The 18078-nt window shown below is 32.8% G+C and overlaps 1 protein-coding gene across 2 annotated transcripts; it reads left to right on the plus strand.

Moving 5' to 3' along the window:
• Positions 1–2113: 2113 nt before the first annotated feature.
• tdg.1 (thymine DNA glycosylase, tandem duplicate 1) lies at positions 2114–16390 on the plus strand. Of its 2 annotated transcripts, XM_056452024.1 has the most exons (11): positions 2114–2215; positions 2756–2814; positions 5241–5410; positions 6650–6912; positions 7017–7086; positions 9200–9335; positions 9424–9506; positions 9601–9695; positions 12748–12919; positions 13013–13153; positions 14827–16390. In XM_056452024.1, the coding sequence occupies exons 2-11, from the start codon at positions 2756–2758 to the stop codon at positions 14961–14963; spliced, it is 1326 nt and encodes a 441-aa protein (XP_056307999.1). In that variant the 5' UTR covers positions 2114–2215; the 3' UTR covers positions 14964–16390. The 2 variants fall into 2 exon arrangements, with proteins under 2 accessions (XP_056307999.1, XP_056308000.1); XM_056452025.1 differs by lacking the exon at positions 2756–2814.
• The last annotated feature ends 1688 nt before the right edge of the window (positions 16391–18078 follow it).

The following is an 18078-nucleotide window of genomic DNA, read 5'->3' on the forward strand; positions in this document are numbered from 1 at the left end:
AGAAAACTCAAAAAATGTTTGAAACAGGTGAAGGGTGTATTGAAAAGGTAAGTCATTTTTGAATCTCTTTAAAAATGCAAGCAGATGATAAACTTTTACTCCATTATGGTTAAACTCTGTATTAAACTATAATCCTAACATTGAATATCCTGCGATGTGACTATTGCGGATGCACACATTGCGATATCGATGCTAAAACGATATATTGTGCAGCTCTAACTTGAATATAGGTTAGTTGTCTTTACTTCTTTTCTGTCCTTGGCCAAAAACTTGCTCTCACATTGTTAGTGCTGTGTAAACATCAAAATCAATTTAAGCAAAATAGATTATTGCGTGTTCTATGATATGCTGTAATTGTTTTTCTTATTATTTACCATTTATATGTAGACACGAAACATGACGTCATGAAAATGTACTTGAAAGTTCTGGAAAAGTCTTGGAAATTTAATAGTAATAATATGTATGAACCCTGAGTAATACTACACGTCAATATATTTATGGCATTATAACATTGTTATAACTATACTATTAATATATCATTTAACACTTTTTAAAAATATATATTAATCAATTTTTTTGGTTTAACCCTTGTATGGTGTTCGGGTCTGTGAGACTCGTTTTCAGTTCTTTTCAAACTAAAAATTAAACAATTAATTATTTTTTCAACCTGAAATTCATTGGCTTTGGATTATTTTCTGTGAAGAATATAAATCCGAACAGATTTTCAATGACCGCATGATGTACCTCCCTCCACGCATTTACATTACATACAAGGTGTTCGGGACCACTGGACCCAGGTCTAATAAAAGTCTTGAAAGTGTAGGTCCAGTCTTCCTACACTCTGTCTTCCTCCTTTCTGGTGCTGCTGTTTTCTTCCTCTCCCCCTCCTGCTCCCGCACAAAGTTGTAACATGGTTGAAAATTCAACTATCAACACTGTCTGCTCTTACATTCCCGCATATTTAACCTCGCTCTTGCGGGAACCAAGCTTTATTTTCTCACACCCTGTCCCATCTAAGCAATAGGGGCATAATATTAAAAATAAGACTTTGCCAGTGTGGTTCCTTATCACAACTGATCAAGATAGCCAAAAGATTATCTGCTGCGAGGGCCTTGCAATCGATTGTGGAAGAGAGAGAAGCTTCTGATGACGATGTCCAAGATCATGGTGGGAACAATACGAAAAAACAAATCTGTGGGTTTTATTTTTTTTCATGACACTAATATTTTATTTTTTTTAAAACAAGAAGCACATTAATTCATCAATATGATCTAACAAAGGTAAAGGGGAAAAATTAACCATATTTGCTGTTCATATGGCTTGTAATTGGGATGAAGTAAACATTTGTCGAGTAATTTAACATAAAATTGTTTGATAGTGTTAATTTGCAAAGCTAAAACTCTGGTGGGTCCACCAGACCCATGAACACTGGCTGAGTAACAAAAATACGAACACCATACAAGGGTTAAGCTTAATGTAGTTATGCAAGACGACGTTAAAACGGATGAACGCGATTACACGAGGAGACTTTATATATAGTGCTAATCGAAAGGCCATTAAAACTGTCCAACTGTGCTCTAGTTTCAAAATTTGTGATTAATGTAAAGGTCCTGCTTGTTTGTATTTGTAAGAATTTCGGTTATTTATACTCTAGTTTTATTTCTGTTTTACATATTTATTTATTTTTTTATATTGTTGTTGTTATTTACTTTCTATCACCCTGACATTGTTTTGTTTACTATTTTGTAATGTATTTGTTGTTTAAAGCATAATAACAAAAAAGGAGACTTTATATTTGCTAAACTGGAAAAGGGGGCTTTTTTATTTATTCAAGCGCAGCCAATAGGGAGCTCGCTATGAAACGTTTAAATGTCACAGGAGACTGAGGACGTACTATAAACTTCAGAGGGGTGCAAGTGTACATTTTCACACTGAAGTAATGCTAAAACCACTAGATTTGAATGCGATTTTTTTGTTTAGATTTATAAAACACATTAAAGATGATTTTGTCATTTTTTTTGGTTCACATATTTGCATGAAACCTAAAAAGAGACATACTGTGTTCAGCACACCCCTAATTCGGGCGCTTTGGTTCGTTCCTCTGTCAAATTGATTTCTCGCTGTCGGTCTTTGTTGCTATCGCCGGTTTTGTTCCTAAAAAACGAGAAAAATAATCAACATTTCAGTGGACAATCGTTCTTATCGTATAACAACGGTATGTATTAATTTAACCCATACGATCTTAATCTGATTAATAGCCGTGTGGGAATGCATTTCATGTCGATAGAAACGCGCTTCGCAGTTAGCTGCGACTAGCATTCATTGTACTCAATGAATTGGCACACTAGGCCAGTGTTAGCCGAACATGCTAACTCTATAACATCAATTATTTTAATTCACGCTTGTTTTACCTGCATTTGTTCTGTTGTAGTAACTTGTGACCGTCAAGTTTGGTTGAGTTTCCCGCAGTTTAAACGATAGACTGATTTAAAATAGTGGTTAAATACGTTCTGGGATCATGAATACGTGGAGTGTGTTTAAAACCCAGCACACCGAACATTTTCTGATCTGGTTTATACATTTATAGACTAGACTGGATGTTTTGATTATTCCTAACACTTAAAAATGCATTTTAGTGATTGATGTGATTGAACCTATTCGAGCCTATAAAAATAGGGCTGGTTTTTAAATGTTCCCCTGTGAGAATACCACTGAAATTGCTGTTGAAATGAACACAAATATTAATGTATTTAAGATGGATGAAAGGCTGTATGGATCTTTGCCTCATGCCCCCTCGGAATACCTCCAACAATGGTGAGTGTCCCCCATTTGTCATCAAATGGCGCCAAGATTAATCGCGATCCCACTGATTTTAGAATAACATTCAGCTTTTCTTGCTGATTTTGAATGCTGCTAACCACCAGTCTGTACCGCCTGCACCAAACACACTTTAACAGCTCTTACATGTAGGAAAAACTGTCCTAGTGTTGCTACTTGTGTTTGCTTTAAAACGTGATGTGCTTTGCAGTTATTATGTACATTCTGCTGCAAGATCCATTAATAATGTATGTGTATATACATGTATGTTTTTATTTATTTGTTTGAAGATGCACCTGTTTTGCAGTAGAGAACTTTTTATACAATTATTACATTATCTATTTATATGGTCTTTTATTTACAAAATGCAAATCATTTAAGTATTTTTTTAGGTATATACGATATATTTTTGAATATTAAATTTATATTTATACATACATATACACACACATATACGTGTATATATATATATATATATATACACGCACATATACGTGTATATATATATATATATATATATATATATATATATATATATATATATATATATATATACACGTATATGTGTGTATATATATATATATATATATATATATATATATATATATATATATATATACACGTATATGTGCGTGTATATATATATATATATATATACACGTATATGTGTGTGTATATGTATGTATAAATATAAATTTAATATTCAAAAATATATCGTATATACCTAAAAAAATACTTAAATGATTTGCATCATATATATATATAGGTATGTATATAGGTATGTATATGTATGCAAGTTTTATAGATATTTATGGAGCTTTTTTTTAGTTGAAGTTTATAAACACGATTAATTTGTAAATGGCGTTTTTTTTATATAAAAATAGTTTGCATGCTTATTACAGTTTTTCATCCAGTTAACAGTTGTTTCAATTTAATAATGACAAAAACTGTCAATGTCTATGTCTACTTAAAGGGACAGTTCACCCCAAAAATAAAAATGTATTCACTAATTATCTACTTACCTCCAAGTGCTTCTGAATCTTTATTCTTTCTTTTTTATGATGAACACAAAAACAAGATTTTTCGAAGAAAGCTGAAAACCAGTAACCATTGATATCCATAGTAGGAAAAACAAATACTAAGAAAGTCAATGGTTACCGATTGTCATTTTTGGGTGAACTGTCCCTTTAAAGAGCAGGTCATATGGGGTTTTATACTGTCCTAATATTTTGTTGAATTTTATTACAACAGATTTAAATGCATATAAGGTTATAAACGTTTATCAGAATATGTGTTAAATATTAGAACCATTTTGCTGCGGTTTCAATGCATTCGTTTAAATCAATTCAGGGATTAGTGGGATAGTTCACCAAAACTGAAAATTTCCTGTTAATTTAATCACCCACAGGTCATCCAAGATATTGGTGACTTTTTTTTTTTTTTTACATTTATCTTTGTGTTATCTATGTGATTTATATAATGGCAGTGAATGATGATAGGTTGTTTAGATGAAAAATAAACCAAATCCATAGCCATGGCTGCTGATGACAAACTGAGGTCTTGTGAAGCAAAACAATCAGTCTGTGCAAGAAACTGAACATTATTTACAATGTGTATAGTAGGGATACACAATATACATATACACCGAACATATCAATATCGGCCGATAAATGGTATATTTAATGTTATTTATCAGTCTGATAACAAAATTAGGTGGCGTGCAGCAAGCATGTGAAGTGGTTCAACCAGCGGAAACAATACATCATTTATCGGCTTTAAGATATCAACCTAATTTTGCTATCAGACCGATAACATTAAATATGGCATTTATTGGCCAATAATAGATATGGTCGCTGACATATTGTGCATCCCTACTAATAATGTAAATATGGTTGACTGTTTGGCTTCACAAGACCTCAGTATGTCTTCAGGAGCCACTGATATAGATTTGGACTCATTTGTATGCGTTTTTAAAAATCTAAACAACCCATCACCATTCACTGCCATTATTTGAATCACCAAGGATCATGAATTCAGCTTAAAATCTTCTTTAATGTTCTAATGAAAAAAAAAAGTCACCTACATTTTGGATGACCTGTGGGTGAGTAAATTAACGTAAATTAAAGTCTGTTTTGACTGGTCTTTCCATATAAGAAAATGAAACACCCATTTTTTGCTGAGTATGCAAATATGTTACTTTGATCATGTTGGCGTAGATTGGTAGCAGGCAAAATATTCAATATTGTTTCTCATTCTTTTGAGAAACAATATAGTTATTTATCATGCACTTTTTTTTTATTAACAACTACATTTAAACCCAAATCACCTGCTCTTTAAGAATTTTTCTTTTTTAATTGCACAGGAAATTCTGACAAACTTTGTGAGATTTTGGTGAACTGGCCTGTGTTTTATTTGTGAATCAGGGTTCAGTCGGCTCAGCAGCATCTACAGACGCTTCAGGCTCAGTATCCTCACATGGCCAATGGCAACGCAGGCTTCATGATGGAGGGACAGAGAGAAGATGCAGGCCTGCAGCAGATGCCTGTACATCCAGAGGACGGCGCACAACTCCAGCCTGTCGCTGCGCAGACAGGTAAACATATAAGGGCTGTAACGCAATACACATATTCAGATCTCTAATTCAATTCAATTCACCTTTATTTGTATAGCGCTTATACAATGTAGATTGTGTCAAAGCAGCTTCACATAAAAGGTAACAGTAAATACATAAAAGGTAACAATGTCCAGTATGCTTGTATACTGGATCAATACAGTTGTTTTGTCCAATGCTTGTGCAGAACTTTCAGTTTAACATCCATATTGATTCAGTTAATGATAAAGTTTATGATCAATAAAATTAACTTTTTTCCAGATATACACTATTTTATTCCACATATTTTAGGGATTTGTTCTCTTTCTGCAAAACCAAAAATGTAAATTTTGGCCGATGATTTCCAGCTTTAATTAAAGCATTCAAATGCTTTGATAGGTGCTGTGTAAATTATTATATTTGTGTGTATATATATATATATATATATATATATATATATATATATATATATATATATATATATATATATATATATATATACTACATTTTGTCATTAGATTTAAACATTAATTTAAAGTTGAACGTTAGTAATAAGTTCTGCATATTTGCAAACAATTTTTAAAAAATTGCAGATTTATTTATTTTTTATTATTATAATTATTATTTTCTTAATATAAATAGCAATTCAGTTTAAGTGTTGGCTCAGCTGTTAATTTTAGCACTAAGTATTATGATCATGTGCAAATAATAGAGCGTCTCATGTTTAAATATGCAAATGAGATACTATTAAATTAAATTAGGCAAATTTTTAAACATTTCTAGCACAAAAATCTAAGCATTTGTTGAAGGTTCAAAATTTTTCACTTTCAGTCAAAGATTTTTACAGACGAGATTTTCTGTGAGAGAAACCCTTATTTTTGAAGACAATAGCCTTCACAAATGTGTAGTGAAGGCACAGATTGATAAAGTTTCATAAAAAAGTATATTTTTAAAGTTTTCTTTTTATAAGACTGAATATAAAAACACCAAATTGACATGCATGAAAAAATGCCCTGAAGTGTCTCGCCTTAATGACACAGTAAAAAGAAACAATTTGATGATTACTCTTCCTTCATGCTGTACACAAAATATACCAAACCATCATATTATGGTATGAATAAGTACACACCTGGAAGTAGATCTACAATATTACACATTTTACTCATTATCTACAGTAGTTTTTTTTGTTGTTGTTGTTTTTGTGTTTTTAGTGAGTAAAAAGGTTCTGTTTTCCCTCACAAGCACCTGCTAAAGGAAAGCGAGCAAGGCAGACGAACAAAGAGCCCAAACCCAAAGGCGAACCTAAACCTAGAGCCAAACCCGGACCCAAACCCAAGAAAGCCAAGGAGGATAAAGAGGCTCCGCCGGCTGAAGGACAGGAGAAGATCGACGAGACTTTCAAGAAGGTGAAGAGGAAAGTGGACCGCTTTAAGGGCATGTCAGAGGAGGAAGTGATGAAGAGAACACTACCTGACATCCTAATCCCCAACCTGGACTACGTCATTGTACGTTAGTGTGTTGTTTATGTGAAGTAGTCTTTTTTCAATGATGAGGAATATTAAACGTTTGAATGCTGTCGACTGAAATGAAGCTTATTTTTATGACACAGATTGGAATTAATCCCGGGTTGATGGCGGCTTATATTGGAAGATGGTTTCCTGGACCGGGAAATCACTTTTGTAAGTACTGTTGGCTTCAACACACTTGTAATATTAGTATTTTGTCATTAATAATAATAATAAAGTTATTGACCTCAAACAAAAGTAGGTTTTATGTTATACGTTATATTTATAATTATAAATAAATAAATAAATAATAAGACTGCGTTTTATATATAAGTAGATGTTATGTTTAATTGATGTTGATATGATGATAAGAATAAAATCATATTTCAACAGAATATGTCAAGCTAAAATGATAGTGTTCATAAATGTAATTAATTATTAGTAATTTAATCAAAAATAAATATCAGTTACAGTAATAATCATCATCTGTAGCAAATTTTTGTTTTAATGTAAAAAAATATTTTAAATTGTTGTTATTATTACATTAATATTACTGTTAATATCACATTCATTCATTTTCTTCTCGGCTTAGTCCCTTTATTAATCCGGGGTCGCCACAGCGGAATGAACCGCCAACTTACCGAGCATGTTTTACGCAACGGATGCCCTTCCAGCTGCAACCCATCACTGGGAAACATCCATACACACTAACTCACACTCATACACTAAGGACAATTTAGCCTTTCCAATTCACCTGTACAGCATGTCTTTGGACTGGGGGGAAACCGGAGCACCCGGAGGAAACCCACACGAACGCAGAGAGAACATGCAAACTCCACACAGAAACACTGACCCAGCCGAGGCTCGAACCAGCGACCTTCTTGCTGTGAGGCGACAGCACTACCTACTGCGCCACTGTTAATATAACAACGGAAATAAATGTATATGAATATTATAATCATTTAGTTATATGCTGCATTTTAAAAACAAAGTGCTCAAAATCTGGGTTCCGTTCTTCGTATGTGTATTACTCAATTAGCTGGATTTGGTTATTGACGATTTGACATGATCCAGGATCGTTTCGTTCTTCAAAACTAATCAGAGAGTTGTTGTCATAGCAATAGTTCTGGTAGCTCAAACCTGCTTGAGAGCAGGCTTATTTCGTATAAAAAGGATTAGATCAGGTATACTTAAGCAAAGGTAATACTGAAAGCATGTACGAAATGCTGATATTTTCTTACAGTAGTTGTTGCATACACTTGGGAATATAGTAAAAAAAAAAAAAATATATATATATATATATATATATATATATATATATATATATATATATATATATGTATATAAATATATATATATATATAAATATATAAATATATATATATATATATATATATATATATATATATATATATATATATATATATATATATATATATATATATATATATATATATATATATAGTTTAAAGTCTAAAAATATATATAAATAAAACTTTTGCAATCTGCACTCCGAAATATAAGTACAAAACTTGTCACGGGGTGGTTCTCCCCAAGGGGTTCAAAGAGAACATTCATTAAAATAAACTTTTTAGATACGATTGTGTACTACTTTAATGTACTGACCCAGCTTTAGTATAATTAGTGTATGATAGTAGACGTGCACAATATTTGTTTTTTGTTTTTTTTAAGGATGTAATAATTTATGCTGTCATACACATGTTTTGACAGCTAATATGCCGGTGATTTGATGCTTTGCAAAAGCTGCAGACACCTTTACCGAGATCAAAATGCTTTTTTGAAGCAAAATAAATTTAAACAGGCTACTATAATAAAGAAAATCTGCTTTAAATGTAAAACTAAATAAACTGCTAAATACTCTTGACGCATGAAAGTGTAAAGCATGCATGTGTATATATATACTATATTGACATACTACAGTTTTTAAAACAAAGTGCTAAAAACCTGAAATTCTGTGAATTATAATAATCTCTAATGTTAAGACCAATGTGGTAAAAATGAGTTAATATGTTCATATGTAACAATGGAGATATTGAACCATTAACAATTCATCGTACACATTTGTTAAAATTATAACAAAATATATATATATATATATATATATATATATATATATATATATATATATATATATATATATATATATATATATATTGTTACAGTACTCTTTAGTAATATGAATAAATACTTGTAATAATAATTTCTAATAATTAATGCTGTTTAAGTAAGTTCAGATCAATAATACATGAATCATTATTGTGTTCAGGGAAGTGTCTGTTCTTGTCTGGATTCACTGAGAAGCTGCTGAATCACATGGATGATCAGAGTTTGCCAGAGAAATACGGCATCGGCTTCACAAATATGGTAGCGAGAGCGACGCCAGGAAGCAAAGACCTCTCTAGGTAGGATTTAAATAATCATGTTGCTTTCATTCATGACTGTAAGTGATGGTATTTCTCTAAACTGTTTATGCTTTTCTACTTTCTGCAGCAAGGAGCTTCGAGAAGGCGGTAAAATCTTAGTGGAGAAAATCAAACAGTTCAAGCCACTCATAGCGGTTTTTAATGGGAAATGTAAGCATTTGATCACAGTTACAGATTATGATGAATAAATGATGTGACTATTGCGAAAGACATGCGTTTAATCATTCCTTTTTTTCTTCTTCAGGTATTTATGAAATGTTCTGTAGGGAGCTATTTGGGAAAAAGCCCAAAACACTTGAATTTGGCCTACAGCCTCACAAAATTCCAGACTCTGACACGGTAAGAGACATTTCCACTTGTTTATTGACAGTTTTTTTTTGGCTGTGTTTCTTTTTTTTTTTTGTCACAATTTATCAAATTTGTGTCTAGATTTCAGCTCTTCAGTTTTTTTCTCCTGCACTGAGCCATAAATCTTACATACACTAAAGGTCATAGTTTTATGAATATATTTGATTAACATTTATATTTTTAAAACAGTTTTTGCCTAATTAGATACAACAATTTATTTAGTTAAATTATGAAAATATAATTTTTTGTCTGGCTGTTTGCAGTGTCTTTTTTCTGAACTATGGAGGGATAAAAAGAAATTTGATTAAACTTGATTTCATCCATTGTTAGAATGATGCTAGAATGTAAACAGATGAGCACATTCAATTAAATGACTAATTTGCATATTTTAGGGTGCTTTCACACCTAGACTTTTGTTTCGGAACCTGGTACGTTTCCCCAGTTAGCGCGGTTCGTTTGGCATATGTGAATCCAGCAATCGAGCTCGGATCCAGGCCAAAACAATCAGTCTGAGATCGCCTGAATGAGGTGGTCTTGGCTCAATTGAAACAAACTCTGGAGCGGATTGATTGTAGTAAGAAAGCAACACGATCCGAAGCAGGCTAAATCACAGTGTATTATGGATATGTAATAAGCATATATACGGCTATATGAAGAGAGAATTAAGAATAGGGTGGAATGTCATTCCTACCAGCAAATGTGCGTTTCATGTCAAATACAAAAGTGAAAGCATGCTGAACTATTAAAGAGAGCTGTTTATCCGTTAAGAAAATTTACAGAACAGTAGTCTTAGTTTATCGGTTATTTTTCTCTAGTATGTAAAGCCTATAATACATAATTCTAGCCAAAGGCTATGTATGAGAAATCTTACCTCTGATTTATACTTTGTGATGAGGTCTGTGGGGGTCATCATTCAAAATTAAAGCACAGCTTTTCGCTTGTGTCTTATTGCTCATCGTTATAAATTAAAATCAGGAAGCGTAACAGCTGAGCGGGACTCTGAAAAATAAACTGTGAAACTCTGTGAGGAGATTTTACTCAGATGTGACTTGTTTTAGCTATTTTAGTCCATTTAAGACTTTGCCGTGTGAAAGCAAACCGCACTAAGAACAACATTGTAACCATTTTAGTTTCGGAACAAAACAATCAATCTACAGGTGTGAAAGAACCCTTAGAAAACTACAAAAAAGTTTGCAATTCTTATGCTCCATTCACAATAATATAAAGACAACACACACACACACACACACACACACACACACACACACACACACACACACACACATCATGTCACTTGCTCTAGATTATTCACAGGATGTTTTTCACCTCATGAAGAGTAAATTGTATACAAATTCAATGGAAACGTGAATAGCGGCAAATTTCCATTGGGCAGAGCGAATGAAATATGTGTGGAAATCGCCTCAATCGCAACTTCCACTCAATTTAAATTTGCCCGGAAGATGCATTGAGGCAAATTGTGCGTCTTTATTATGGCAGTAATTTGCAGCTATACACACATTTGCATTGAATTGTATGTAATGTACTTGCTTGAATACTTTCACATTTGGTGTGAACACCGCATTAGACTATATCTCCAAAGATGCCCAAAGCAGGGCCTACGGGCCAAAGTTGGCCCATGGTAACCATTGATTTGGCCCACCATTGCATTTGAGAAAAGAGGGAGAACGTTGAGAAGGTGGTTAGGGCGAATGCCTTTGACAGAGATTGTCATTTTAAATTTAACGTAACCTTTTGTTTCTTTGTTTTATTGCTGAGATATAAAAAACAACTGAAATTAAATGATTCAATTAAATGTTGTAAATGAATCAGACTTCTAACATGTAAATACTGTCACCTGACAGATCAGCTGGATTAGTGTATTCAGCATTGAACTCCATTGTGTTATAAATGGGATTGTTTATGTTTTTACTGTAATAAGTTCACTATAACATTTTAAAAATGATACTGCATTAATTAATATGCTTTAAAATAACGCTGTCTAGTTATTAAACATTACAGAATAAATTGGGAAATTACCCATGGCTAGGGCCAGACAGAATCTGCGGACAATTTTTGCTATTTCTGCGCAGAATTTTGTTAAAAATCTGCGGATTTATGCTGAATGATTTTGGGAGTATCATAACTAAAACCTTATTATATGAACTAAAAAGTAATACTTTTTAAACTTGTATTTAATGTTTACAATGCAAATCCAATTAGATCCACTTTATTTGGTAAACAAAGCAAGTCTCTTATATACTAAAAGACAGAAAATATTACTTTACAAACTGTAATGTCATATTAGTCAATTATTATACTGAAATTTATTTAAATCTGAATAAATACAAACTTACACACATTTACGCAAGTAAATAAACAGAATTAATGATGAGCTAAAAATCTACCCATGGCAATTTTAATTTATACACTTTGGTACCCACAACCCTCAATTAAGTTTGCTTTTTGGCCCTTTATAGGAAAAAGTTTGGGCACCCCTGCTCTACACTAATCCGGATAAATTTGAAAATGGCGGTTTCTTTTAAAAACATTCTGTGTCCATGCTATTGTTTCCAATCATAAAAAAGTCACATGTTCATATCTGTTTTATATCTTCTAAATGTGAATTTTGCCACTGTTTTAATGTGCACTAGCTTATAGATAACCTACAAACTAACAATACTGATACTAACATCTAAAAAACTTTATTTTAATTTAATAGGACCTTTAACAATGCTGTCAAAACAGAGACTACTGTACAAAGTCATCCACCATTTTAGCTAAATTGGTCACATGACAAAAAAAAGCATTGTTTATTTGTTTTTCAAAAGCCTCTGTTTCACAGTCTACACTGCGACAAAAAAGTTAGTTTTTATTTCCTAAATACAATGAAACCAAACATTTTTTGAACAAAAACATATGTGTGGACTTGGTCTTTATGTAACCAATCAGTAAGCTGGAGAAAAATTATGGGAACTATTAGTAAATTAGAATTTAAGTCAAATTCTGGCAGATTTATGTCAATACTACTTTATTTTTTTCACAGGCGCTGTACCTGATGCCATCCTCCAGTGCCCGCTGTGCTCAGTTTCCTCGAGCCCAGGACAAAGTGCACTTCTACATCAAGCTGCGGGAGCTGCGGGATCAGCTGAAGGGGGTGATGAAACAGAAGGAGGTGGAGGAAGTCAACTACACCTTTGACCTCGGCCTGGCTAAAGGTACAAGCAGAACTTCTAGCATCGCCCTTCTTTTCTTAACCATGAGTGATGAATGTGAAATACGGCTTGCACTGACCTCTTTCCGTCTTGCAGAGGATGCCAAGAGGATCGCCGTCAAGGAAGAGCAATACGATCCTGGTTATGAAGCCGCTTTTGGAGGAGCTTATGGAGAAGCTGCACCTGAAGGAGGCCAAAGCAATGGATTTTGTAACTTCTCTGCATCCGAGGAGAACGGTTGGTGCAGTGTTTCTTCTGTGTACAGGGTTTCCACGCTTCTTGAAAGTACTGATATGAATTCAAGGCCTGAAAAGTACCTAAAACCAAACATAGGTCCTTGAAAGTACTTGAGTTTAAAGTCTATAGTTATATTTCAACAATTAATTTGTGCTGTGCTCAAAAACTGAACAAAAAAACGAAGAAATTTATAACTTAAAAATCTTACATTTAAATCTTATTCATGACAAGTAATGTCTTTTATCAATATTTCAGAAATTGCATTTGAACATTACCAGTATTGAAGTCAACTAATTGTATTAAAGTTTTTTGAACATGACAGTTTATGATATTTAAATGTAAATATTAAGTGCAAGTGAAATGTTAAGTGCAGGAAAGATTTTCATGGTGTGTATATATATATATATATATACATGCTGGGGGTGTGAATTACAAATGTGCTTCATTTAAAATTATTTGTGATTTTAAAAAGTCTTTGAGTTTGGTGTCCATGAAAGAGTGGAAACCCTGTGTGTAACAGATTGTGTTTTGAAGAATGTTAAAACTGTTTTCAAAGCAAGATTATTATAGTTAACGAAAACGAGCGAAAAAAACGAAAACTAGAATTAAAAAAACCTTTTCGTTAACTGCAATAAAAATAAAAACGAGAGTTTTTAAAAAAACTAGAACCAACTAAAATCTTTGCATCATCCTTCGTTTTAGTCTTTGTAAATGTATGTAATACATAACTCGTTTAGAAGTAAATCTATTTACTTCGCGATGCCAGTTTTACGCCAGGTGTTTGACCCATACTGCACCTCAGAGTCTGCAATCCTGATGCCAATGGCCAGATCAAGCCAGTCCTCCTCTAGTCAGTCCTCGCTGTTGCTCCTGCGACAAAAACAATGACTGGACATGACAGCAGCACAGTGACACATTAAATATGACCCGAGCAGACACTTAAAAGTATGAATTTAATACATTTGTGTCCAATAATGGGTTTTATTTCTGTATTATTGATCCTGGTCACGAACAAATCATTCTTTTAACCGGATCTTCTAAGTGAACCGGTTTAACTAATTCACCAAATCGAACTGAATCATTTGAAACGATTTGTGTGTCCAATAAGCACTTATCCACAAATATTTACTTTTTAACATGCCTGATACCCCATCCCCCCCGACCCCCCCACCCTCGACTCGAAATAAACCAATTTCCCTAGTTTTTCGGTTATTAGAACAGTACACAGAGATCGGATTTGAGAACGGGTGAACTCATAATAATGCGCATGTGTGATTCAGTGAACCGAACACAATCAGTACATGACAGCCTTCTGTGACTAAACTAAACTTGAACAACTGCAGCGCGGGTAAACCGAGGGATTAAATGAGGGGATCTGGTGAAACATAAGTTTATTTCATAACAGAAAATTGAAAATACTGAAACTAATTTCAAAATATAGAAACTAATAAAACCTAGCAGATCTGCCTCTAAAAACTAATTAAACAAACTAAATTTGAACACAAAAAGTCAAAACAAAATAATAACAAACTAATTAAAAATCCAAAACTATTATAACCTTAGTTCTTAAAAAGTCTTAAGATTGTATTTACTCACACTTCGTGAAGCCACGTTGTTGGTCCCCATTCACTTCAGTTCAAATTTAACATGGATTTCTGTGTTCAAATCTCCAGCCAACGCAGCTGACAAGGCTCCTACGAACCCAAGTGCTGTAGGCCAGGTTCAGGACGGCCAGTGGATGACGCAGTCTTTCGCCGATCAGATCCCAGACATCGGCAGCTCCTCTCAAGCCCAAAACTGGGGTGTATGAGGACCAAACACCATGAGGGACTTCAGACGAAGCCTTCCGGTGCTCTTCCAGAGATACTGTGCCTCCATTCTTCTCACAATCGAACCCAGGAGTCTTTAAGAGCGCTGGTGGTTTCCTCCTGCACGCCGCTCTGTTACATTTTCATTTGAGGAACGATTGGAGGAATCAGTGTCATGCAAGGTGGCCCGACTTGCACAAGGAGAATCCAATGGCTGCTACACTTTTACAGAAACTGTACCTCTGAACTTCATTTGGAGGCCTTTGAAATCTCAAATGCCTCTATCTTAAAGAAGAGAGCCGTTTTTTGTTTTTTTTTGCAAACGAATTTCCAGTAGATCTTTTAGGAATTAGCATTTCTATGGAATTGGAATTTATCTTTTACGTTAAATGAGCTATCTACTTTTTAAAACATAGTAGGCAAATTTTACAACTCCCCTAGAGGCAAACTGTTGAGTTTTGTCTTTTTTTTCATTCAGCCGATCTTCAGGTCCTGCTGGAACACATTTAGCTTAGCTTAGCATAGATCATTAAATCAAATTTGACCATTAGCATCCCACACAAAAAAAAAACGAGTTTTAATAATTTTCCTATTTAAAGCTGACTTTAGTAGTTGCATCATGTGCTAAGACTGATGGCAAATGAAAAGTTCTCGTTTTCTGTAATGCATAATAATAATAATAATAGTAATTTAACATTGATGCTAATGGTCTAATTTGATTCAATGATTTATTCTAAGCTAAGCTAAAATTTCTCCTGCCATACCTAGAGATTGGCTGAATTGATTAAAAAAATGTTAAAACTCAAATGTTTATCTCTAAGGGACTTGTAAAATGAGCCTATGTCCCAAAAAAGTAGAGTGTTCTTTTAATGCTTTAGAGTCATTGACGTTACTTTTAGTAGTTTAGTATACAAGGTTCTGAGCACTGGTTTATTTCATCGTGATATCAGGGATTGATACTTGATTTGTATTCGTTATTTTAGGGTGGACCGTATTTTGTGTAGTAATATTTTAAGTACAACTCCATTTTTTTTAAAGAGCAGATTTTAAAATTCTATATTGCAAAATCTGTTTAAACATTGCTTTGTTAGTACCAAATGTGACACGTTACATCTTTTTACATGTTGGAAGGAGTCTACCATGATATTAGGAATTTTTACAATGCCACTGCAAGACAAAGGTACAATCAATCGATTGTAAATGTGGCTTTCCTTATGAGGAAGCATCAACATCACTGTTTTAAAAATGTACACGATCATCTCTTCACCTTTAATACTGTAAAATAAACTACAGTGTGAGCGGTATACAACATGAACATCCCGATATAATTTATGCAATTATCCACATGCTCTTACTTGCTGGTTTTTTTTTACATTTTCTGTAAACATGATTATTCTTTTTTTTGTTTATTAAAATTCAATAATTCTGATGTCTGAGTAATTGCCGGTTCATTCCGCTGTGGGGGCTACTGATAAATAAGGGACTTAGACGAAGAAAAGGGAGAAAAGTTCTATTAGTTACAGGCCAGTAGCCTGTCTGGTAAAAGGGGTGGACCTTTTTGCAGTTATATGCCTCATTTTCTGTTCAGTTATGAGATTTAAGTACAGTACTGCATTTTAGCGACACTTTAAGCACTATTTTTATTGACGTATGATATTTGTTAGCATTGGCCAAAGCTGAAGTCACACCAAAGTGACAGCCGACAGAGGATCCAGCTTTGTCTTACAGCCTTTGTGATGGGTTAATTTCACTATTTATGATGGCATAGCAGTCAAAATAGGATGACTGAGCTCATGTATGAAACAAATTCTGGGCTTTTGTCAGTGAGGGGTGGGTCTTCCAAACCACCCAAACCGACCCCCCCCCCCCCCCCCTTTTTTTTTTTTTTTTTTTTTAGTTCTTGTTAACTCTTTGCATTAACTAATATTAACAAGCACAACTTTGGATTTTAACAGTGCATTAATAAATGTTGAACTGTGATTAATAAATGCTGTACAAGTAAAGTTATTGTTAGTAAATACATGAACTATCATTGACTAACGGAACCTCATTTTAAATTGTGACTCAAATTTTAAGCCTTAAGAATTGGTCTGATGTTCATTTATTGTAAATCTGTAATCTTAAAGCTTATGATTTCTTAAAAATAGTTAATATTAAATAGTAAATATGCATATGTGTGAATCTAAATAAAATCTAAATAAAATTTATATATACAGTTATATATTATTAGCCCCCTTTTGAATTTTTTTTCTTTTTAAAATATTTCCCAAATGATGTTTAACAGAGCAAGGACATTTTCACAGTATTTCCTATAATATTTTTTCTAATTTTTTTAAAAACCATTTTAAGGTCAAAATTATTAGCCCCCTTAAGGCATATTCTTTTTCGATAGTCTACAGAATAAAACCATCGTTATACAATAACTTGCCTAATTACCCTAACCTGCCTAGTTAACCTAATTAACCTAGTTTAGCCTTTAAATGTCACTTTAAGATGTATAGAAGTGTCTTGAAAAATATCTAGTCAAATATTATTTACTGTCATCATGGCAAAGATAAAATAAATCAGTTATTAGAAATGAGTTATTAAAACAATTATGTTTAGAAATGTGTTGAAAAAATCTCTCTGTTGGGGAATTGGGGAAAAAAATAAACGGGCTAATAACTAATATATATATATATATATATATATATATATATATATATATATATATATATATATATATATATATATATAACCACCCGAATTATTAGCCCCCGTTTATTTTTTCCCCCCAATTTCTGTATATGTGTGTGTATATATATATATATATATATATATATATATATATATATATATATATATATATATATATATATATATATATATATATATATACACACATATACACATATATACATATATACATATATATATATACACACACACACACACACACATACATATATATATATATATATATATATATATATATATATATGTGTATATATATGTATATATATGTAAACAACATTGAAATCCTCATCCTCATACACATGGATCAATGTGTTGCTGTATAAATAACAGAAATTAAGGATCACAAAATCAATTTATTTAAAAAAAAAAAAGTGACATCAA

Source organism: Danio aesculapii, chromosome 25 (genome assembly GCF_903798145.1).
Source record: "Danio aesculapii chromosome 25, fDanAes4.1, whole genome shotgun sequence".
Lineage (NCBI taxonomy): Eukaryota > Metazoa > Chordata > Actinopteri > Cypriniformes > Danionidae > Danio > Danio aesculapii.

Excerpts from the sequence above, each read along its gene's own strand:
- tdg.1 (XM_056452024.1), top strand. The coding sequence starts at position 2,756 with ATGGATGAAAGGCTGTATGGATCTTTGCCTCATGCCCCCTCGGAATAC. Across the intron at positions 5,411-6,649 it reads GCCTGTCGCTGCGCAGACAG|CACCTGCTAAAGGAAAGCGA; the intron begins GTAAACATATAA and ends TTCCCTCACAAG. Across the intron at positions 12,920-13,012 it reads TGACCTCGGCCTGGCTAAAG|AGGATGCCAAGAGGATCGCC; the intron begins GTACAAGCAGAA and ends TCCGTCTTGCAG.